The sequence below is a fragment of the Physeter macrocephalus genome, chromosome 20 (assembly GCF_002837175.3).
Source record: "Physeter macrocephalus isolate SW-GA chromosome 20, ASM283717v5, whole genome shotgun sequence".
Classification (NCBI taxonomy): Eukaryota; Metazoa; Chordata; class Mammalia; order Artiodactyla; family Physeteridae; genus Physeter; species Physeter macrocephalus.
Genome location: NC_041233.1, coordinates 24,700,842 through 24,717,920, shown reverse-complemented (window position 1 = coordinate 24,717,920; position 17,079 = coordinate 24,700,842). Strand labels below are relative to the sequence as shown.

Sequence of the window (17,079 nt, the reverse complement as noted above, 5' to 3'; positions counted from 1 at the left end):
CTGAAACTCTGATATCCATTAAACACTCATTGCCCCTTCCCCTTCCTCCCCTCCCTTTGGCAACTATGCTTCTACTTTCTGTTTCTATGATTTGACTACTTTAGATACTAAAGATGGGTGGAATCATATTGCATTTGTCCTTTTGTGACGGGCTTATTTCACTTAGCATAATATCTTTGAGGTTCATCCCTATTGTAGCATGTGACAGGATTTCCTTCTATAATATTCCATCATATGTATATACCACATTTTCTTTTTTTTATTGAATTTTATTTATTTAGTTTTGGTTGCATTGGGTCTTTGTTCTGTGCACAGGCCTTCTCTAGTTGTGGCAAGCCGGGGCTACTCTTCATGGCGGTGCATGGGCTTCTCATTGCAGTGGCTTCTCTTGTTGCAGCGCACGGGCTCTAGGCGCACGGGCCTCAGTAGTTGTAGCATGTAGGCTCAGTTGTTGTGGTGCGCAGGCTCAGTAGTTGTGGCGCACGGGCTTAGTTGCTCCACGGCACGTGGGATTTTCCCAGACCAGGGCTTGAACCCGTGTCCCCTGCATTGGCAGGCAGATTCTTAACCACTGTGCCACCAGGGAAGCCCCCCTTTGTCCATTTTTAAATTGGGTTATTTTTGTTATTGTTGTTGAATTGTAGAAGTTCCTCATATATTCTAGATATTAGGCCCTTATCAGACATGCAATTTGCAAATATTCTCCCCCATGCCATAAGTTGCCTTTTCACTTGGATGATTCTTTCTTTTGACACACAGAAATTTTTGAGTTTGATGTAGTCCCATTTGTCTATTTTTGCTTTTTGTTACCTAGGCTTTTGGTGTTCTATCCAATAAATCATTGCCAAATCCAATATCCTGAAGCTTTTCCCCTGTGTTTTATTCTAGGAGTTTTAATAGTTTTAGGTCTTCCATTTAGGTCTATAAAATCCATTCTGAGTTAATTTCTGTATATGGTATAAGGGTCCCACTTCATTCTTTTGCATTCTTTCCCCAGCACCATTTGTTGACGAGACTGTCCTTTCAGCATTGTGTAGTCTTGGCGCCCTTGCTGAAAATTATTTACTCATATAAGCAGAGGTTTATTTCTGAGCTTTCCATTCTTTAATGATTTTTTAAGGGTTATAATTCTGCATATAGTCATATACTCTAGCAACTTATTAGATATTATAGTTAATTTTTGTTGAGGTATGTATTTAAAGTAAGGGTAGGTAAGCCCCTTAAGCTAACTTGAAGCAGATGACTGCATAGTTTTTTTTCAAATGGAAATGTCCTCAGACTCATCTGTTCATGGTCCTTTTCTGGCCTGTGTTTTCTCCTTATGCTGCCACAATCTTCTATTGTTATAAAGTTCCTGGAATTCCATTTTGACCTAGACACTAATAATTTGTTTTGATTGATAACATTGTTTTGCAACCATAATATCAATTAATTCATTTTCATGGAGTTTGTTTTCATATAAATATGACGTTTCAATTTAGTAAAAAAAAAAGGGTTAATGCTAACCATGTTCTACGCATTGTGCGAGGTGTTAGAGATACAAAGAGGAAGAGACTGTATTTTTGTGTTGTTTATTATACTACTTTCCTCTGGCCCAAGAACTCCTCAAGAATGGAAGCTGGACCAAATACCTTGTTTATTAGTACATTTGAGATCTGAAAGAAATCCAGTGTGGGAGGATTAATGAAGGAGAGAGAGAGTGACAGAAGATAAAGGTAGAGATGTAGGCCGGGGCCAGCTTATGATATAATTTTAGATTTGTATCTTAAATTCACTGGGAAGCTATTGAAGATTTTTAAGTGGGGACAGAAAGGATTAACCCTGAACTTTAAAAGGAGAATCTGATGTAATGTGGAGAGGCAAGAATGGATATAATTTGAAATGTTATTTTTGTAGAAAGTAGATGATCAACCTCATATTTTATGGAAAACTGATTTGTTAAACTGAAAAATATCAAAATGAATTCTTGACACATTTTTTCACACCACTTATTACAAAAAGTGGCAGAATTGCAGCATCATCACCAACTTACATACCCTCACTACCCAAATTTTGTTCTCAAATACTAGTAGCCTCTCAAAGGAATTAGGTCTCCTTGAATTTCAGCTGATACCATGCCTTAAAGGAAGAAACAATTTTTTTCCAGGATGGGCCTGGAGCATCCTGTTGTAACCAGAAAACAAGGATACATTCAAGACAAAAACAAAGGAACTAGCTTGACATGGCCAAGTTGTAACAATTTGAGCATCAATAATAATTATGGTTAATTAAAATATATAAATATTTTGAAATGCAATGAGTTCATTAATGGTACTCAAGAGAGAAAATATGAAGTATGGACAAAGTGGTAGTGATAGGAAAATAAATATGGATTATATTTAATTTGTTATTATTTTCAATAAGTAGTGACATGCTAATATAGCTGAATAACTTGTTTCATTTAAATATATGTCTGTATATAAAGTATAGATAGGTAATTGTTTCATCTGTATAGTAAAGAAAGGTAATTATTGAAAACTGTAAGTCAAATAATCCAGAAAAGCAGAACGAAAAATAAGAAGCACCAAGCCGCAGTGGTGGTGGTAGCAAGTAAAAAGGAAAGAAAGGTTGCCTGTACTAAGTTGCAGAAGGATGATTTAGCCAGATGTCCGAAAAAAGGAGGAGCTAACTGCTCAGATTTGTTCCTTATTTCTTTGGAATCTCTAAATGGAACTGCTATTTATAGTTATAAAATAATAAGGCATATATAAAGTTTATACTAATAGATCGGGTAAATACATCTTTTTTTTTTTTTTTTTTTTGCGGTACGCGGGCCTTTCACTGTTTTGGCCTCTCCTGTTGCGGAGCACAGGCTCCGGACGCGCAGGCTCAGTGGCCATGGCTCACGGGCCTAGCCGCTCCTCCGCGATCCCCCCGGACCGGGGCACGAACCCGTGTCCCCTGCATCGGCAGGCGGACTCTCAACCACTGCGCCACCAAGGAAGCCCAGGTAAATATATCTTAATAGCAGGACATAAGTTATGTAATTTTGGTTAGTGAGAATTAACGGATACATTATTTCTGTGGGAGACATTAGTTTGTAAAAGTCTGACCTTTATATAAAAGGAGTAAACTTTAAAAGGCTTATTAATATAATACATGAGGTTTAAATTTAGAAAGAAAGCTCAGTCTAGTGACCAGAAGCTTGAGCTTAAATCACTTTGAAAGAAGTAAACAAATCCCATTCTCTGACCAAAAATCAGTTAGTTGATAACCCAGATCCCATAACCTTAACCGGCCTAAGACAATAATGTTTTACTTTGCGGTCTGATGAAATTACTACAAACTCAAAAAGGCATCAAAAGCAAGTTTTACTACAACTCTTAGAAGGTATCAGTATAAGTAAAATTACAGTCTTAGGAAAAAGTAAAGGAATTTATTTATTTACTTATTTATTTATTTGGCTGTGCCGGGTCTTAGTTGCGGCACATGGGATCTTTAGTTGTGGCATGCGGGCTTCTTAGTTGCGGCATGTGGACTCTTAGTTGCAGCATGCATGCAGGATCTAGTTCCCCGACCAGGGAGTGAACCCAGGCCCCCTGTATTGGGAGCACGGAGTCTTATCCACTGGACCACCAGGGAATTCCCAATATTTTTAAAAAGTAAAAATAAAAACAAAGAGTTTGAGGTGTTAAAGAATTAGCCATTTTAGCTAGTGTACTAATTACCCATTTTAAGCTGATAAACCAATACCAGTTTAACTTCCATAAAGAAATTAAGTTTGAATTAGTATTATATGTTTAAGAAAATGACTTTTCAAAATTTTTTTCAAAAAAATTTTAAAGTCTGTTTCTTAGATCCCTGAATTTCTTTAAACCAGTCTATCTACACATTTATTCCAAGAGGGAAGTGCCTATATTTACAGATAGATGTAGGTATATATGAATCTGGATAACCATTAAATCCTAGAGAATATCTTACTTTTTGAACAAAAAACTAAGTAACAAAATTCTAATATGCATAAAGACTATGGTCAGTCTTACAGAATTTGCTGTGCTTTACTAAATACCAATAAATAGGAAGAAGTATTTTAATCCCTTAGTATAACTGGTAGAATATAATACTTGCACATTAGAATACATAAGTACTTACATATTAGAATACTTACATAGTAGAATCTCTTTCTTGAGACAGTGTTGCCTCATGTGAAGCTGAAACAGCAGAAGGGGATCTAGGATACAGTCCATAACCTTCACTTGGAGTGATTATCTGCCTACCCAGAATCCTTCAAAGTGAAGAACATAAAGAGATAATTAAGCACCTTCACCTGGCATACATACAAAATGTAGGTATCTTTGGAACAAATTTGATGGCTCTACATAGAAGTCTAGTACATACTTAGTCTGTTACTGATTTAGAATGATTCTTGAGAGAAATGTGAATCCAGAGCCTTTTAAAAGGTATATCTCTCTCCTATACAATGGAGATAGAAAGGATAAAGCTTTCCACCCCACTGAAAAAAATCCAAGGGAACTGGGAAAACATTTGTAATTTTCCCTCCATCCTCTATAACAGTCTTCATTAAATTTGCCAAAATGGGTGAAAGCCAGGCCAAATTAGTGAAAACTGAATTATATTCTTAAGAACATGAAGCTTTATAAATTTTAAGTATGTGTAGTAAGTGCACTAATGTGGTTTCTAAGGAAAGCTTCCTAATAGCCTATGTTTGCTTTCAAGTATACATGCATAAGAATTTACTTATAGACAACAGTGTAATCAAATACATTTTCTGACCCTCTTGTTCAAAAGAAAGGCTGTTTGGACAGCCACAGTACACAGATCACAGTTACTGGTATAGAAGTTGTTTTACTTGATTAGGACAATATATTGGTAGTTATGAAAACTCTGAGAAACTTCCATCAACATGAGTTTTCTGTCATCTGAGGCTTTATACCACATCGCCTTATTTATATAAATCCATGCCCATAGAGATTCAGAATACAAGCTTTCTTGGAAATCTCCTCTTCAAATTTTAGTATTAGCCATGAATATACAAGGGCTCCAATACCTGAGGTGAGGAAAGCTACATGTCCACTGTTGGCACTCTTCTTGTAGACTTTTAATATGTACACTCAACTTCTGCTCATACAAGAGTTCGTCAATGGCTGTGAACATTGCGTGGACTTTTTCAGTGGCATTTTGATCAAGTTCCTAAAAGAAATTATCACCCCAAAATATTTAGATGAGCTTCAATCTCTGTTAATAATCATAAAGGTTGAAAGCAATCAGATTGTTTTATTTTCAATATTTAGTCCATTTGTGTGAAAGAAAAGTTAAGTTAGTGAGTTTTTGGATCTTACAATATTCAGATGGCCTCCCTATTCCTATTTAAAGAAAATTTGTGGAAATATCTACGTTTTTAAAGTAACATTTTCTTCATAAAAAAAATCCAGAAAAGTATAAAGAAAAATAAAAATTACCAATAATTCTACCACTCAAAGATAATGATTGTTAATTTTATTATAGTTGCTTGGTTCCAGTATTTTTTTTAGAGCGTAAGGTAGACAGTCAATCCCATATATGTATTACTTTGTAGTCTGCATTTTTCACCTGACAGTTTACTTTAAATCTTTGCCCTATAATCTATCCTTTTGCAGCAGCCAAAAGGATGGCTATAAGGTGTGAATCTGATCATGTTATCTGATTCTCTGCTTACTCTCTACTTCATCTGTTTTTATGTGCCCTTTCACATTCTGGTGGAAGAAAAGTTACACCTTCTTTTAAAAGTATAAGATGAGAAATATGTATTTTCACTCTAACAATGAAAGTCAGCTTCTATCCAATAAAAAAAAAAGGGCTTGCTAGGTAGATTTAAGGTTCAATTTTAAAGATTCAACACAGGGACTTCCCTGGTGGTCCAGTGGGTAAGACTCCGCACTCCCAATGCAGGCGACCCACGTTCCATCCCTGGTCGGGGAACTAGATCCCACATGCATGCTGCAACTAAGAAGCCTGCATGCCACAACTAAGAAGTCTGCATACTGCAACTAAAAAAAAGACTCAACACAAATATATCTTACAAAATTTCCTACTTATTGTTTTCAAGCCTGGCAGGGGTGGGGTCAAATTTTCCTAGTCTCAGTGAAACTTGTTATTTTTCCTATTAAATATTTATCTACTTAAATTCTACTCATGTCAACTTTCTTTTGCTGGTATTTGACTGTTATAACTTTTTCATCCCTTGATTTTCAACGTTTGAGTGTCATTTCATTCTTGATATGTTTCTTTAAATAGCATGGAGCTGGATTTTTAAAAAAATATTATTGATTTATTTATTTATTTTGGCTGCGCCGGGTCTTAGTTGCGGCATGTGGACTTCTTAGTTGCAGCATGCGGGCTTCTTAGTTGTGGCATGCAGACTCTTAGTTGTGGCACACATGAGGGATATCTAGTTCCCCGATCAGGGATCGAACCTGGGCCCCCAGCACTGGGAGCGTGGAGTCTTACCCATTGGACCACCAGGGAAGTCCCTGTAGCTGGATTTTTAAAATCCAATTTCAGAGTCTCTGTCTCTGTAGGTAACTTCTATCCACTTATAATTATTGTAATGTGCAATATTTGGACTTATTTCTACCATTAATTTTGTGTTTTCTATTTAACCTTCTTTTTCTTGTGTTTTTTATTCTCTTTTCCTTCTGTTACAATGAGTTTTCCTTATTCTCCTTTTAAATTTGGAAGTTATTCATTATTTTTATATTCTGTTCATTACAGTTTATATTCTGTTCGTTACAGTTAAAATTTTGGCATCCATACACCCTTATTTTACTAACAAAGTTTAAAGTTTTTCAGGATTTCTGTCCTCTACTGAAACAAAGAAAGAACTTTGATCATTTTGCATTATATACATATATCAAATTATTACTTTGTATACCTAAAAGTAATGCAATGTTATATGTCAATTATATCTCAATTTTTAAAAAGAAAAAAGGAGAAAAAAGACGAGATACAGGGGCTTCCCTGGTGGCGCAGTGGTTGCGCGTCCGCCTGCCGATGCAGGGGAACCGGGTTCGCGCCCCGGTCTGGGAGGATCCCACATGCCGCGGAGCGGCTGTGCCCCGAAACGGGAGAGGCCACAACAGAGGGAGGCCCGCAATACCACAAAAAAAAAAAAAAAAAAAAAAAAAAAAAGACGAGATACATTGTGAGGATAAAATACACAAAACTTGATGACTGATTCAATGAGAGAGGTGGTTATAAAGATGAATTCAAGCCTTCCATTCTGGTGATAGGATGCTGCTAGTTATAATGTGAACATTCATCAAGTAAAATATCCTAAACTGAGAGGATATCAGAGCACTTTATACTAATTAACCAATCTCTATCATATCTTTTTTCATTTAACTTTTAATTTTTACCTAATTTCTGTCTTGGTATCATATATTTTTAAAGCAGGAGAGGTAAGTACTTAGGACTTCTCAGGAAACACTTTTACAAGTGTTTTTCAAGCTTCAGGACCGTGTGGACAATGAAATCAATTTTAAAATGTTATTAAATAATACCAAAAAAGTGAAATATAATAAGGCAGAACAGAATGTAAAATATCATAGTGATCACTCACATAATGATTATTACCTTGTGTAACTTTGTGTTCTGTCTTATGTGCACACACTGGGTTGCAATATCAACTACATGTCCCTTCCCTCCTTCAGTTTACAGGATTATTGACAGGAACAAAAAGGTATGTAGGGGCTTGAGACATCTTTCACCACTTTGACAATAAATGACATTCCACTTATGTAAAACAATTTTTTTTTTTTTTTTGCGGTACGCGGGCCTCTCACTACTGTGGCCTCTCCCGTTGCAGAGCACAGGCTCCGGACACGCAGGCTCAGCGGCCATGGCTCACGGGCCTAGCCGCTCCGCGGCATGTGGGATCTTCCCGGACCGCACCACGAACCCGCGTCCCCTGCATCGGCAGCCGGACTCTCAACCACTGCGCCACCAGGGAAGCCCTGATTTTTCCTTCTGATATTCTTTAACTTCCCTCTCAGCATCTTCCATGTGATTTTAATTTTGAATTCTATTATTAGTGTTTTTTTTTAACACAAAACGTTACTGTTGTTTTAGTAACTACTTGGGTTTACCAATATGCTTTGCCAATTACTTTGCTCTCTGTTGCTTGTATACCATTCCTTTCTTCTGGCTTTATTTTCCTTCTTGCTGCAATCTGTCCTTTAATTGTTCTTTCAGTGAGTATATATGAATGGGAAACTCTTGTTCTATAGATGTTTAAAATGTCTTTATTTTGCCTTCATTACTGAATGATAGTATACAATATGTATATATAATTTTATTATTTATCATATATATGATAAATAGAGATATATCATTCATTTTTTCATTAGCACTTTAACGATACATCATTATCATCTGGCATTTATTGTTAATTGTGAGCAACCTGTCGTAAGTCTGATTTTTACTCCATTATATGTGGTCTCTCTTTTCTAACAGCTTTTAGCATTTTTTTAAATCTCTAATATTCAGCGGTTTCTCTGGAATATATCTGAGAGTGTTTTTTTTTTAATTTGTCCCTCACTTGATATGCTTTTTCAACATGAAGACTGTTGTCTTTCTTCAATTCTTAAAAAAAAAAAAAACAGTGATTATTTATTTGAATATTACCTTTTTTTCCATTTTCTCTTTCCAAAATTTGTTGCACATATATTACAGCATCTTGATCCATCTGCCATGTCTCCAAACTACTCTTCAAATTCTCAATGTCTTTAGCTCTCTAGTTCTAGGTGATTTTCTTAGTTCTCTCATTCAATTCACTACTATTCTGTTTCACTGGGTCCAGTTTACATATAGTAGTTATGTCCAGTTATCTACTCAGATATTTCAAATGCTATTCATGTCTAAGATTTTAGACTGAATTTTCATATCTGTCTTTTCTTAAATTAAAATCTCTACCTGCTTTGTTTTAAAACCTCCAATAATTTTAATGGATGCTATCTTATCCCTTAACTCTGAGTATTTAAAAAGTTTAATAAACCTTATTGAGGGGCTTCCCTGGTGGCACAGTGGTTAAGAATCCACCTGCCAATGCAGGGGACATGGGTTCATGCCCTGGTCTGGGAAGATCCCACATGCCGCGGAGCAACTAAGCCCGTGCGCCACAACTACTAAGCCTGCGCTCTAGAGCCCGTGAGCCACAACTACTGAGCCCACGTGCCACAACTATTGAAGCCCGCGTGCCTCGAGCCTGTGCTCCGCAACAAGAGAAGCCACCGCAATGAGAAGCCCACACACCACAACGAAGAGTAGCCCCCGCTCGCCACAACCAGAGAAAGCCCGCGTGCAGCAACGAAGAACCAACACAGCCAAAAATAAAATAAAAAAAAACCTTATTGAGGAATAGTTTACATACAATAACATTTCAAGTATCTACAGCACAATGACATTTGACAAAGGTATTCACCCAAGTAACCACCATTCGTTTCTAGATGTAGAAGAACATTTCTGATACCCCAGAATGTTCCCTCATACCCCTGTGCAACTGAAGTTTCCCATTCCCCATGTCATGAAACCACTGATCTGATTTATAGCACTATAAATTAGTTTTGTCTGTTACAGAACTTCATATAACCAGGATCATGCAGGATGTACTTTTTTGTGTTTTGCATTATATACATATATCAAATTATTACTGTGTATACCTAAAAGTAATGCAATGTTATATGTCAATTATATCTCAATTTTTAAAAAGAATAAAGAAAAGGAGAAAAAAAGACATGAGACACATTGTGAGGATAAAATACACAAAACTTGATGACGGATTCAATGAGAGGTGGAATGTTTTTCAGCAGAATGTTTTTGAGGTTCATCCATGTTGTTGCATGTGTTAGTATTCATTACATTACATTCACTACATAGTATTGCATTGTAAGAATATGCCACAATTTGTTTATCCATTCTCCTGTTGAGGGACATTTGCATTATTTACAATATTTTTTATTATGAGTAAATATATGAACATTCATGCACAAATCTTTTTCTGGACATATATTTTTATTTCTCTCAGATAAATACCTAGCAGTAGAATTACTGGTCTTTTAATGAGTGGATGTTTTATATTAAAATAAACTACTAAAACTATATTGCAGAATAAATATACAGGTTAGCACTCCCACAAGAAATGTGTGAGCATTAAATCTGCTCCGCATCCTGGCTAATACTAGGTATTGTCAGTCTTTTTAGTTTTAGCTATTTTAGTGAGTTTTAGCTATTTAGTGAGCTATTTAGTTTAGCTATTTAGTGAGTGTGTATCATGACCGTTTTAAATTTGCATTTCCTTGATGATAATGATATTGAGCATCTTTCTGTATGCTACTTGGCCATTCATATGTTTTCTTTTACAGAGTGTCCAAGCTTTTTGCTCATTTTTTTTCAACTGGTCTATTTATCTCCTTAATATGGAGTTTTAAGTTTTGGATACAAGTCCTTTGTCAGATATATGTATTGCAAATATTCTCTCCCAGTCTGTGGCTTGTTCTTTCATTTTCTTGATAGTGTATTTGGGAGCACAAAAGATTTTAATTTTGATGGAGTCAAATTTATCCATTTTTTAGGCTTGTGTTTTTGTTGTGTCGTATCTATGAATTCATTGCCTAATCCAGTCTTGAAGGTTTTCTCATATGTTTTCTTCTAAAAGAATGACAGTTTTTGCACTTACATTTAAGTTTATAATTAATTTGAGTAAGTTTTCTGTATGATGTAAGGTAAGGGTCTGAATTCATCCAATTTGCATGTGGATATCCAATTGTCCCAGCAACATTTATTGGAAAAAATATCCTTTCCCTGTTGAATTGTCATCACCAAAAGTCAATTGACCATAAATATGAGTTTATTTCTAGATTCTCTATTCTGTGCCATTGAATTATAGGCCTATCCTTATGCCATTACCATACTGTTTTGATTACTGTACCATTATATTAAGTTTGAAATGTGATAGAGTAAGTCCTCTGTCTTCTTTTTTAAATTAATTAATTTACTTTATTATTTATTTTTGGCTGAGTTGGGTCTTTGTTGCTGCGTGCAGGCTTTCTCTAGTTGTGGTGAGCGGGGGCTACTCTTCGTTGTGGTGCGTGGGCTTCTCATTGTGGTGGCTTCTCTTGTTTCAGAGCAGGGGCTCTAGGCACGCAGGCTTCAGTAGTTGTGGCTTGCAGGCTAAGTAGTTGTGGTGCACGGGCTTAGTTGCTCCACGGCATGTGGGATCTTCCCAGACCAGGGCTCGAACCTGTGTCCCCTGCATTGGCAGGCGGACTCTCAACCACTGCGCCACCAGGGAAGCCCTGAATTTATTTTTAATTTTCATTTTCAGATTATTCATTACTAATGTGTAGAAATACAATAGGTTTTAAAAATTTAGATACAATTCCCATACCATGAAATTCATCCTTTTAAAGTGTAAAATTTAGTGGTTTTAGTGTATTCCCAGTGGTTTGTAGCATATGCACAGTTGTGCAACCATCACAACTATCTAATTCTAGAACATTTTCACCCCAAAACAAACCCTGGCTTCATTAGCCATCAATCTCCATTCCTCTCTCTGCTCAGCCCCTGCCCACTACTGATCTACTTTCTGTCTCTATAGATTTGCTCCTCTGGATATTTCATATGTATGAAACCATGTAACATGTGGCCTTTTGTATCTGGCTTCTTTTACTTAGCATGTTTTCAAGGTTCATCCATAGTGTAGCATGGATTAGTATTTCTTTCCTTTTTATGGCTGAATAATATTACATTACATAAATATACCACATTTACAATTGATTTTTGTAAATTGATCTGATATACTGTGACCAACCTGAACTCATTTCTTAGTTCTAGTAGATGGAGTGGGGGTTGGGGCGGAGGGAAAGTTTTAGGATTTTCTACATCATGTCACCTGTGAATGAAGATAGTTTAACTTATTCCTTTCCAGTGTGGATACCTTTTACTTCCTTATTTTGGTCTATTGCACTGACTAGAACCTCCAATACAATGCTGAATAAAGGTGGCAAGAATGGATATCTTTATCTTGTTCCGATCTGAAGAGGAAAATATTCAGTCTTTTCCCACTACATACACTATTAGCTTTAGCTGCCTTTTGTCAGGTTGATGAAGTTCCCTTTTATTTTCTAGTTTTTTGATTTTTGTTTTGCGGTACGCGGGCCTCTCACTGTCGCAGCCTCTCCCGTTGCGGAGCACAGGCTCCGGACGCGCAGGCTCAGCGGCCATGGCTCATGGGCTTAGCTGCTCTGTGGCATGTGGGATCTTCCCGGACTGCGGCAGGAACCCGTGTCCCCCGCATCGGCAGGCGGACTTTCAACCACCGCGCCACCAGGGAAGCCCTTTCTGAGAGTTTTTATCATGAGTGGGTGTTGGATTTTATCATATGCTTTTTCTGTGTCTATTGAGATAATCATGTCATTTTTTCACATTACTATGATGTATTAATTTAATTTTCTGATGTTGAACCAGCTGTGCATTCCGTGGATAAATCCCACTCAGTCAGGGTAAATAATCCCTTTATGTTGCTAGATTAGGTTTGCTAATAATTTGAAGTTTTTTGTATAACTTAAAGAGGAATATTAATTTGTAGTTTTCTCTTCATGTGATGTCTTTGTCTGACTTTGGTGTTATAGGATGGCCTCATAGGATGAATTAGGAACCATTCCCTCTTTTCTGAAAGATTGGTATTATTTCTTCTTTAAATATTTAAGCATATATAGAAATACAGTTGACGTTTTTATACTGACCCTGTATCTTGTGGCCTTGTTAAACTCATGTATTAGTGCTAATCAGTTTTGTTTGTTCTTTTTGTGAATTCCTGAGAATTTTTTACATACAGAATTCTTTTCTTCTGATGTCTTTGTCTGGCTTTGGTATCAGGGTAATATTAGCCTCATTGAATGAGTTGGGAAGTGTCCCTTCCTCTATTTTCTGAAAGGGTTTATGAAAGATGGTTATTATTTATTCTTTGAATATTTGGTAGAATTTACCAGTAAAGCCATCTGTGCCTGGGCTTTTCTTTGTAGGAAGATTTTAAATTACTTATTTAATTTCTTTAATTAATATATATCTGTATGGATTGTTAATGTCTTTTTGAGTCAGTTTGGTAATTGTGTCTTCCTAGAAATGTATCTGTTATATCTAAGTTATCTAATTTCTTGACATGAAGCTGCTTATTATATTTCCCTAGTCCTTTTACTTTCTGTAAGGTCAACAGTTATGTCCTCACTTTTATTTCTAATCTTGTTAATTTATGTCATCTTTTTTCTTGGTCAAAGTAGCTAAAGACTTATCAATTTTGTTGACTCTTCAAAGAACTGACTTTATTGAGTTTCTCTATTGTTTTTCTGTTTCCTATTTCATTAATTTCTACTCTCATCTGTATTATTTTATTTCCTTCCTTCTGCTTGCTTTGGACTTAATTTGGTCTTTTTTAGTTTCTTCAGGTGGAAGCTTATGTTACTAATTCAGTATGCTCCATTTTTCTGTAGGCACTTTTGTTCTGTTGAGGTATAATTGACATACAACATTGTTAGTTTCAGGTATATAACATAATGATTCAATATTTGTGTATATAGTGAATTGATCTCCATAGCACATCACCATACACAGTTACAGAAGTTTTTTCCTTATGATGAGAATTTTTAAGATCTTTTCTCTTAGCAACTCTCAAATATATAATACAGTATTATTAACTATAGTCACCATGCTGTACATTACATCCCCATGACTTATTTATTTTATAACTGGAAATTTGTACCTTTTGACATGCTTCACCCATTTCACCCAACCCCCCAACCCCACCTCTGTCATCACCAATCTGTTCCGTGTCTATAAGCTTGATTTCTTTTTCTATAGGTATTTAAAGCTGTAAGTTTCCCTCTAAGTACCACTTTAGTTTTGTCTTATAAATTTTGATATTCTGCTTTTCCATTTTCATTCAATTGAAAATATCTTCTAACTTCCCTTGTAGATTGTTCTTTAACCCATCAGTTATTTAAAAGAACAGTGTTTAATTTTCAAATACTTGGGGATATCCCAAATTTACATCCATTGTTGATTTCTAACTTAATTCCAACATGGTTGGAGAACATACCTAGTACAATTTCAGTCCTTTTAGATTTATGAGACTTGTATTTTGTATGCTTGAAGATTATATATTCTGCTGTCATTGGACAGAATCAATTAGGTCAAGTTGGTTGATAGCACTGTTCAAGTCTTCAATATCCTTGCTGATCTTCTGTTTAGTTGTTCTATCAAGTATTGAGAGTGGGGTATTGAAGTCTCCAGCTACAACTGTTATGTTTCCCATTTCTCTTTTAAATTCTGTAGTTTGCTTCATATGCTTTAAGGCTTCGTTGTTAGATGTGTATACATTTATAACTACTTTATTTTCCTAAAGAATTGGCCTTTTTATCATTATGGAGATGTCCTTTTGTTTCTAGTAGTATTTTATGTCTTAAAGTTTACTTTGTGTTCAAATTCAAGCAGTTTTTATGGCTGCCTTGGCTCTTAATTTCTGTGCCCTCTCATCTCCTTTGCATTTGTGTGCTGACTCATAGTCAGCCATTTGTGTGTGCATAGTTTGGGCCCTCTCTGGTCTCTCCTGCATGGATATGTGGAGAGTTTATTAGGGCCTCCTATGACTTATTTCCCAGACCTCCTTAATAAATTTCTGGATAGTCTGCCAATCCATTTTTTGCCCCAGCTAGTATTGAAACCTCAGACTATCTGAGCCACTGTTTTTCCTTGTTCATATGCTACCGAATGTGCTACTGTTGTTGACAATGCTATTGAACTTAGAGTTCATCCAAGTTCCATTCCAAATCTATTGAGCCCTCTCTGGTGGTGAAGCTGTTAGTTTTCACAGTTTGTCCCTTTAAAGTTGAACAGACTCTTATTGTTCCTAACTCACAGTTCTATTGATTTTCATGAATAACTGCTACTCCATTTGCTGTGTACCTTTAGTCAATTTTCAGAAACCTGAAATGATTGCTTTAGACAATTATATCGAGTTTATTGTTGCTTTTGGGGAAGATTTGTCAAGCTACTCACTCTGCCACACTACTCAGAAGTCCCACCTCATAATTTTCTTTTATTATATTGTCTTTGTCAGGTTTTAGCATCAATATTATGCTGACCTGTAAAGTGAATTGAAAATGCTCCTGTTTTTGGGAAAAGTTTGTGTGACTGTTATTTCTTCCACAAATGTATGTTCTTCCACCTGAGCCTAGAGCTTTCTCTGTGAGAGTTGCTTGATTTAGTTTTAAGAGTTTTACAACTATTCAGATTTTTGAGGAATTTGTCCATTTCATCTAAGTTATGGAATTTATTGGCATAAAATTGTATATATTATTCTGTTAATATTCTTTTAATGTCTGTAGAATTTGTAGTGACATCTCTTTCATTCCTGATATTTGTAATTTGAGTTTTATTGCTTTTCCTTGACTAGTATCACTAGAGGGCTTATTAATTATTAATCTTTCCAAAGAATCAACTCTTGGACTTGTTCATTTTCTCTTTTATTTACCTATTTTCTATTTCATTAATTTTGCTTTTAATTATTTCTTTCATTCTACTTTGGGTTTAATTTATTCTTCTTTCCTAGTATCTTAAGGTAGAAACTTAGGTTACTCATTTTAAAGCTTTCTTCTTTTTCTAAAATAGGTATTTAAAGGTATAAATGTCTTTATAAGAACTACTTTAGCTGCATCCATAAATTTGGATATTTTGTGGTTTTACTATCACGTAGTTCAAAATACTCTCTAATTTTCCTCATAACTTAATATTTAGAACAGTGTTGTTTAATTTCCAAATATTTGGGGATTTTTCCAGGTATTTTATTGTTATTGATTTCTAATTTAATTCTATTGTTACCAGAGAGCATAATCTGTCAGATTTAATCTTTTGAACAATATTGATATATTTTATGGCCTACCATACAGTCTGTCCTTGTCAGCATTCCATATGTTCTTGAGAAGGATATGTACTCTGCATCTGTTGGGTATAGCATAAGATCTTTTAAATTTTTACTGATTTTCTAATTGTTTTATTAATAACTAAAATCTCTAACAATAATTGTGGATTCACCTAGTCCTCTCTTTAGTTTCATCAGTTTTTCTTCATACATTTTGAAACTCAATTAGATCCTTACTTATTTAGAATTGTTAAATCTTCCTGGTATACGCTGTTATGGACTGAATTGTGTCCTCCTCAAATTCATATGTTGAAGCCCTAATCTGCAACATGATTCTATTTGGAGATAAAGCCTTTTAGTCGGAAATTAAGGTAAAATGAGGTCATAAGGATGGAGCGCTAATCTGATAGGATTAGTGTTCTTATAAGAAGAGGAAGAGACACCAGAGATCTCTCTACCTGTGCCTGTGCCCAGGAGAAAGGTCATGTGAGGACACAGTAAGCCAGGAAGAGTGGCTCAATCTGTCGATGGACATTTAGGTTGCTTCCATGTCCTGGCTATTGTAAATAGTGCTGCAGTTAACATTGTGGTACATGTCTCTTTTTGAATTATGGTTTGCTCAGGGTATATGCCCGGTAGTGGGATTGCTGGGTCATATGGTAATTCTATTTTTAGTTTTTTTAAGGAACCTCCATACTGTTCTTCATAGTCTATGAAGCAGTTTACATTCCCACCAACACTGCAAGAGGGTTCCCTTTTCTCCACATCCTCTCCAGAATTTATTGTTTATAGATTTTTTGATGCCGGCCATTCTGACTGGTGTGAGGTGATACCTCACTGTGGTTTTGATTTGCATTTCTCTAATGATTAGTGATGTTGAGCATCCTTTCATGTGTTTGTTGGCAATCTGTATATCTTCTTTGGAGAAATGTCTATTTAGGTCTTCTGGCCATTTTTTAATTGGGTTGTTTGTTTTTTTGATATTGAGCTGCATGAGCTGCTTGTATATTTTGGAGATTAATCCTTTGTCAGGTGCTTCGTTTGCAAATATTTTCTCCCATTCTGAGAGTTGTCTTTTCATCTTGTTTATGGTTTCCTTGCTGTGCAAAAGCTTTTAAGTTTCATTAGGT

At 35.7% G+C, this 17,079-nt stretch overlaps 1 protein-coding gene across 3 annotated transcripts in view; it reads right to left on the bottom strand.

The window, feature by feature from the left end:
- FAM149B1 (family with sequence similarity 149 member B1) overlaps positions 1-17,079 on the bottom strand; it is a 54,767-nt gene that overhangs the window by 29,019 nt on the left and 8,669 nt on the right. For all 3 annotated transcript variants that reach the window (XM_007110868.4, XM_007110866.4, XM_007110867.4), the window contains exons 4-5: positions 5,048-5,190; positions 4,148-4,264 (exon numbers count right to left, since the gene is read on the bottom strand). In XM_007110868.4, coding sequence (XP_007110930.1) covers positions 4,148-4,264; positions 5,048-5,190 — 260 coding nt within the window. The remainder of the gene's footprint in view (positions 1-4,147; positions 4,265-5,047; positions 5,191-17,079) is intronic.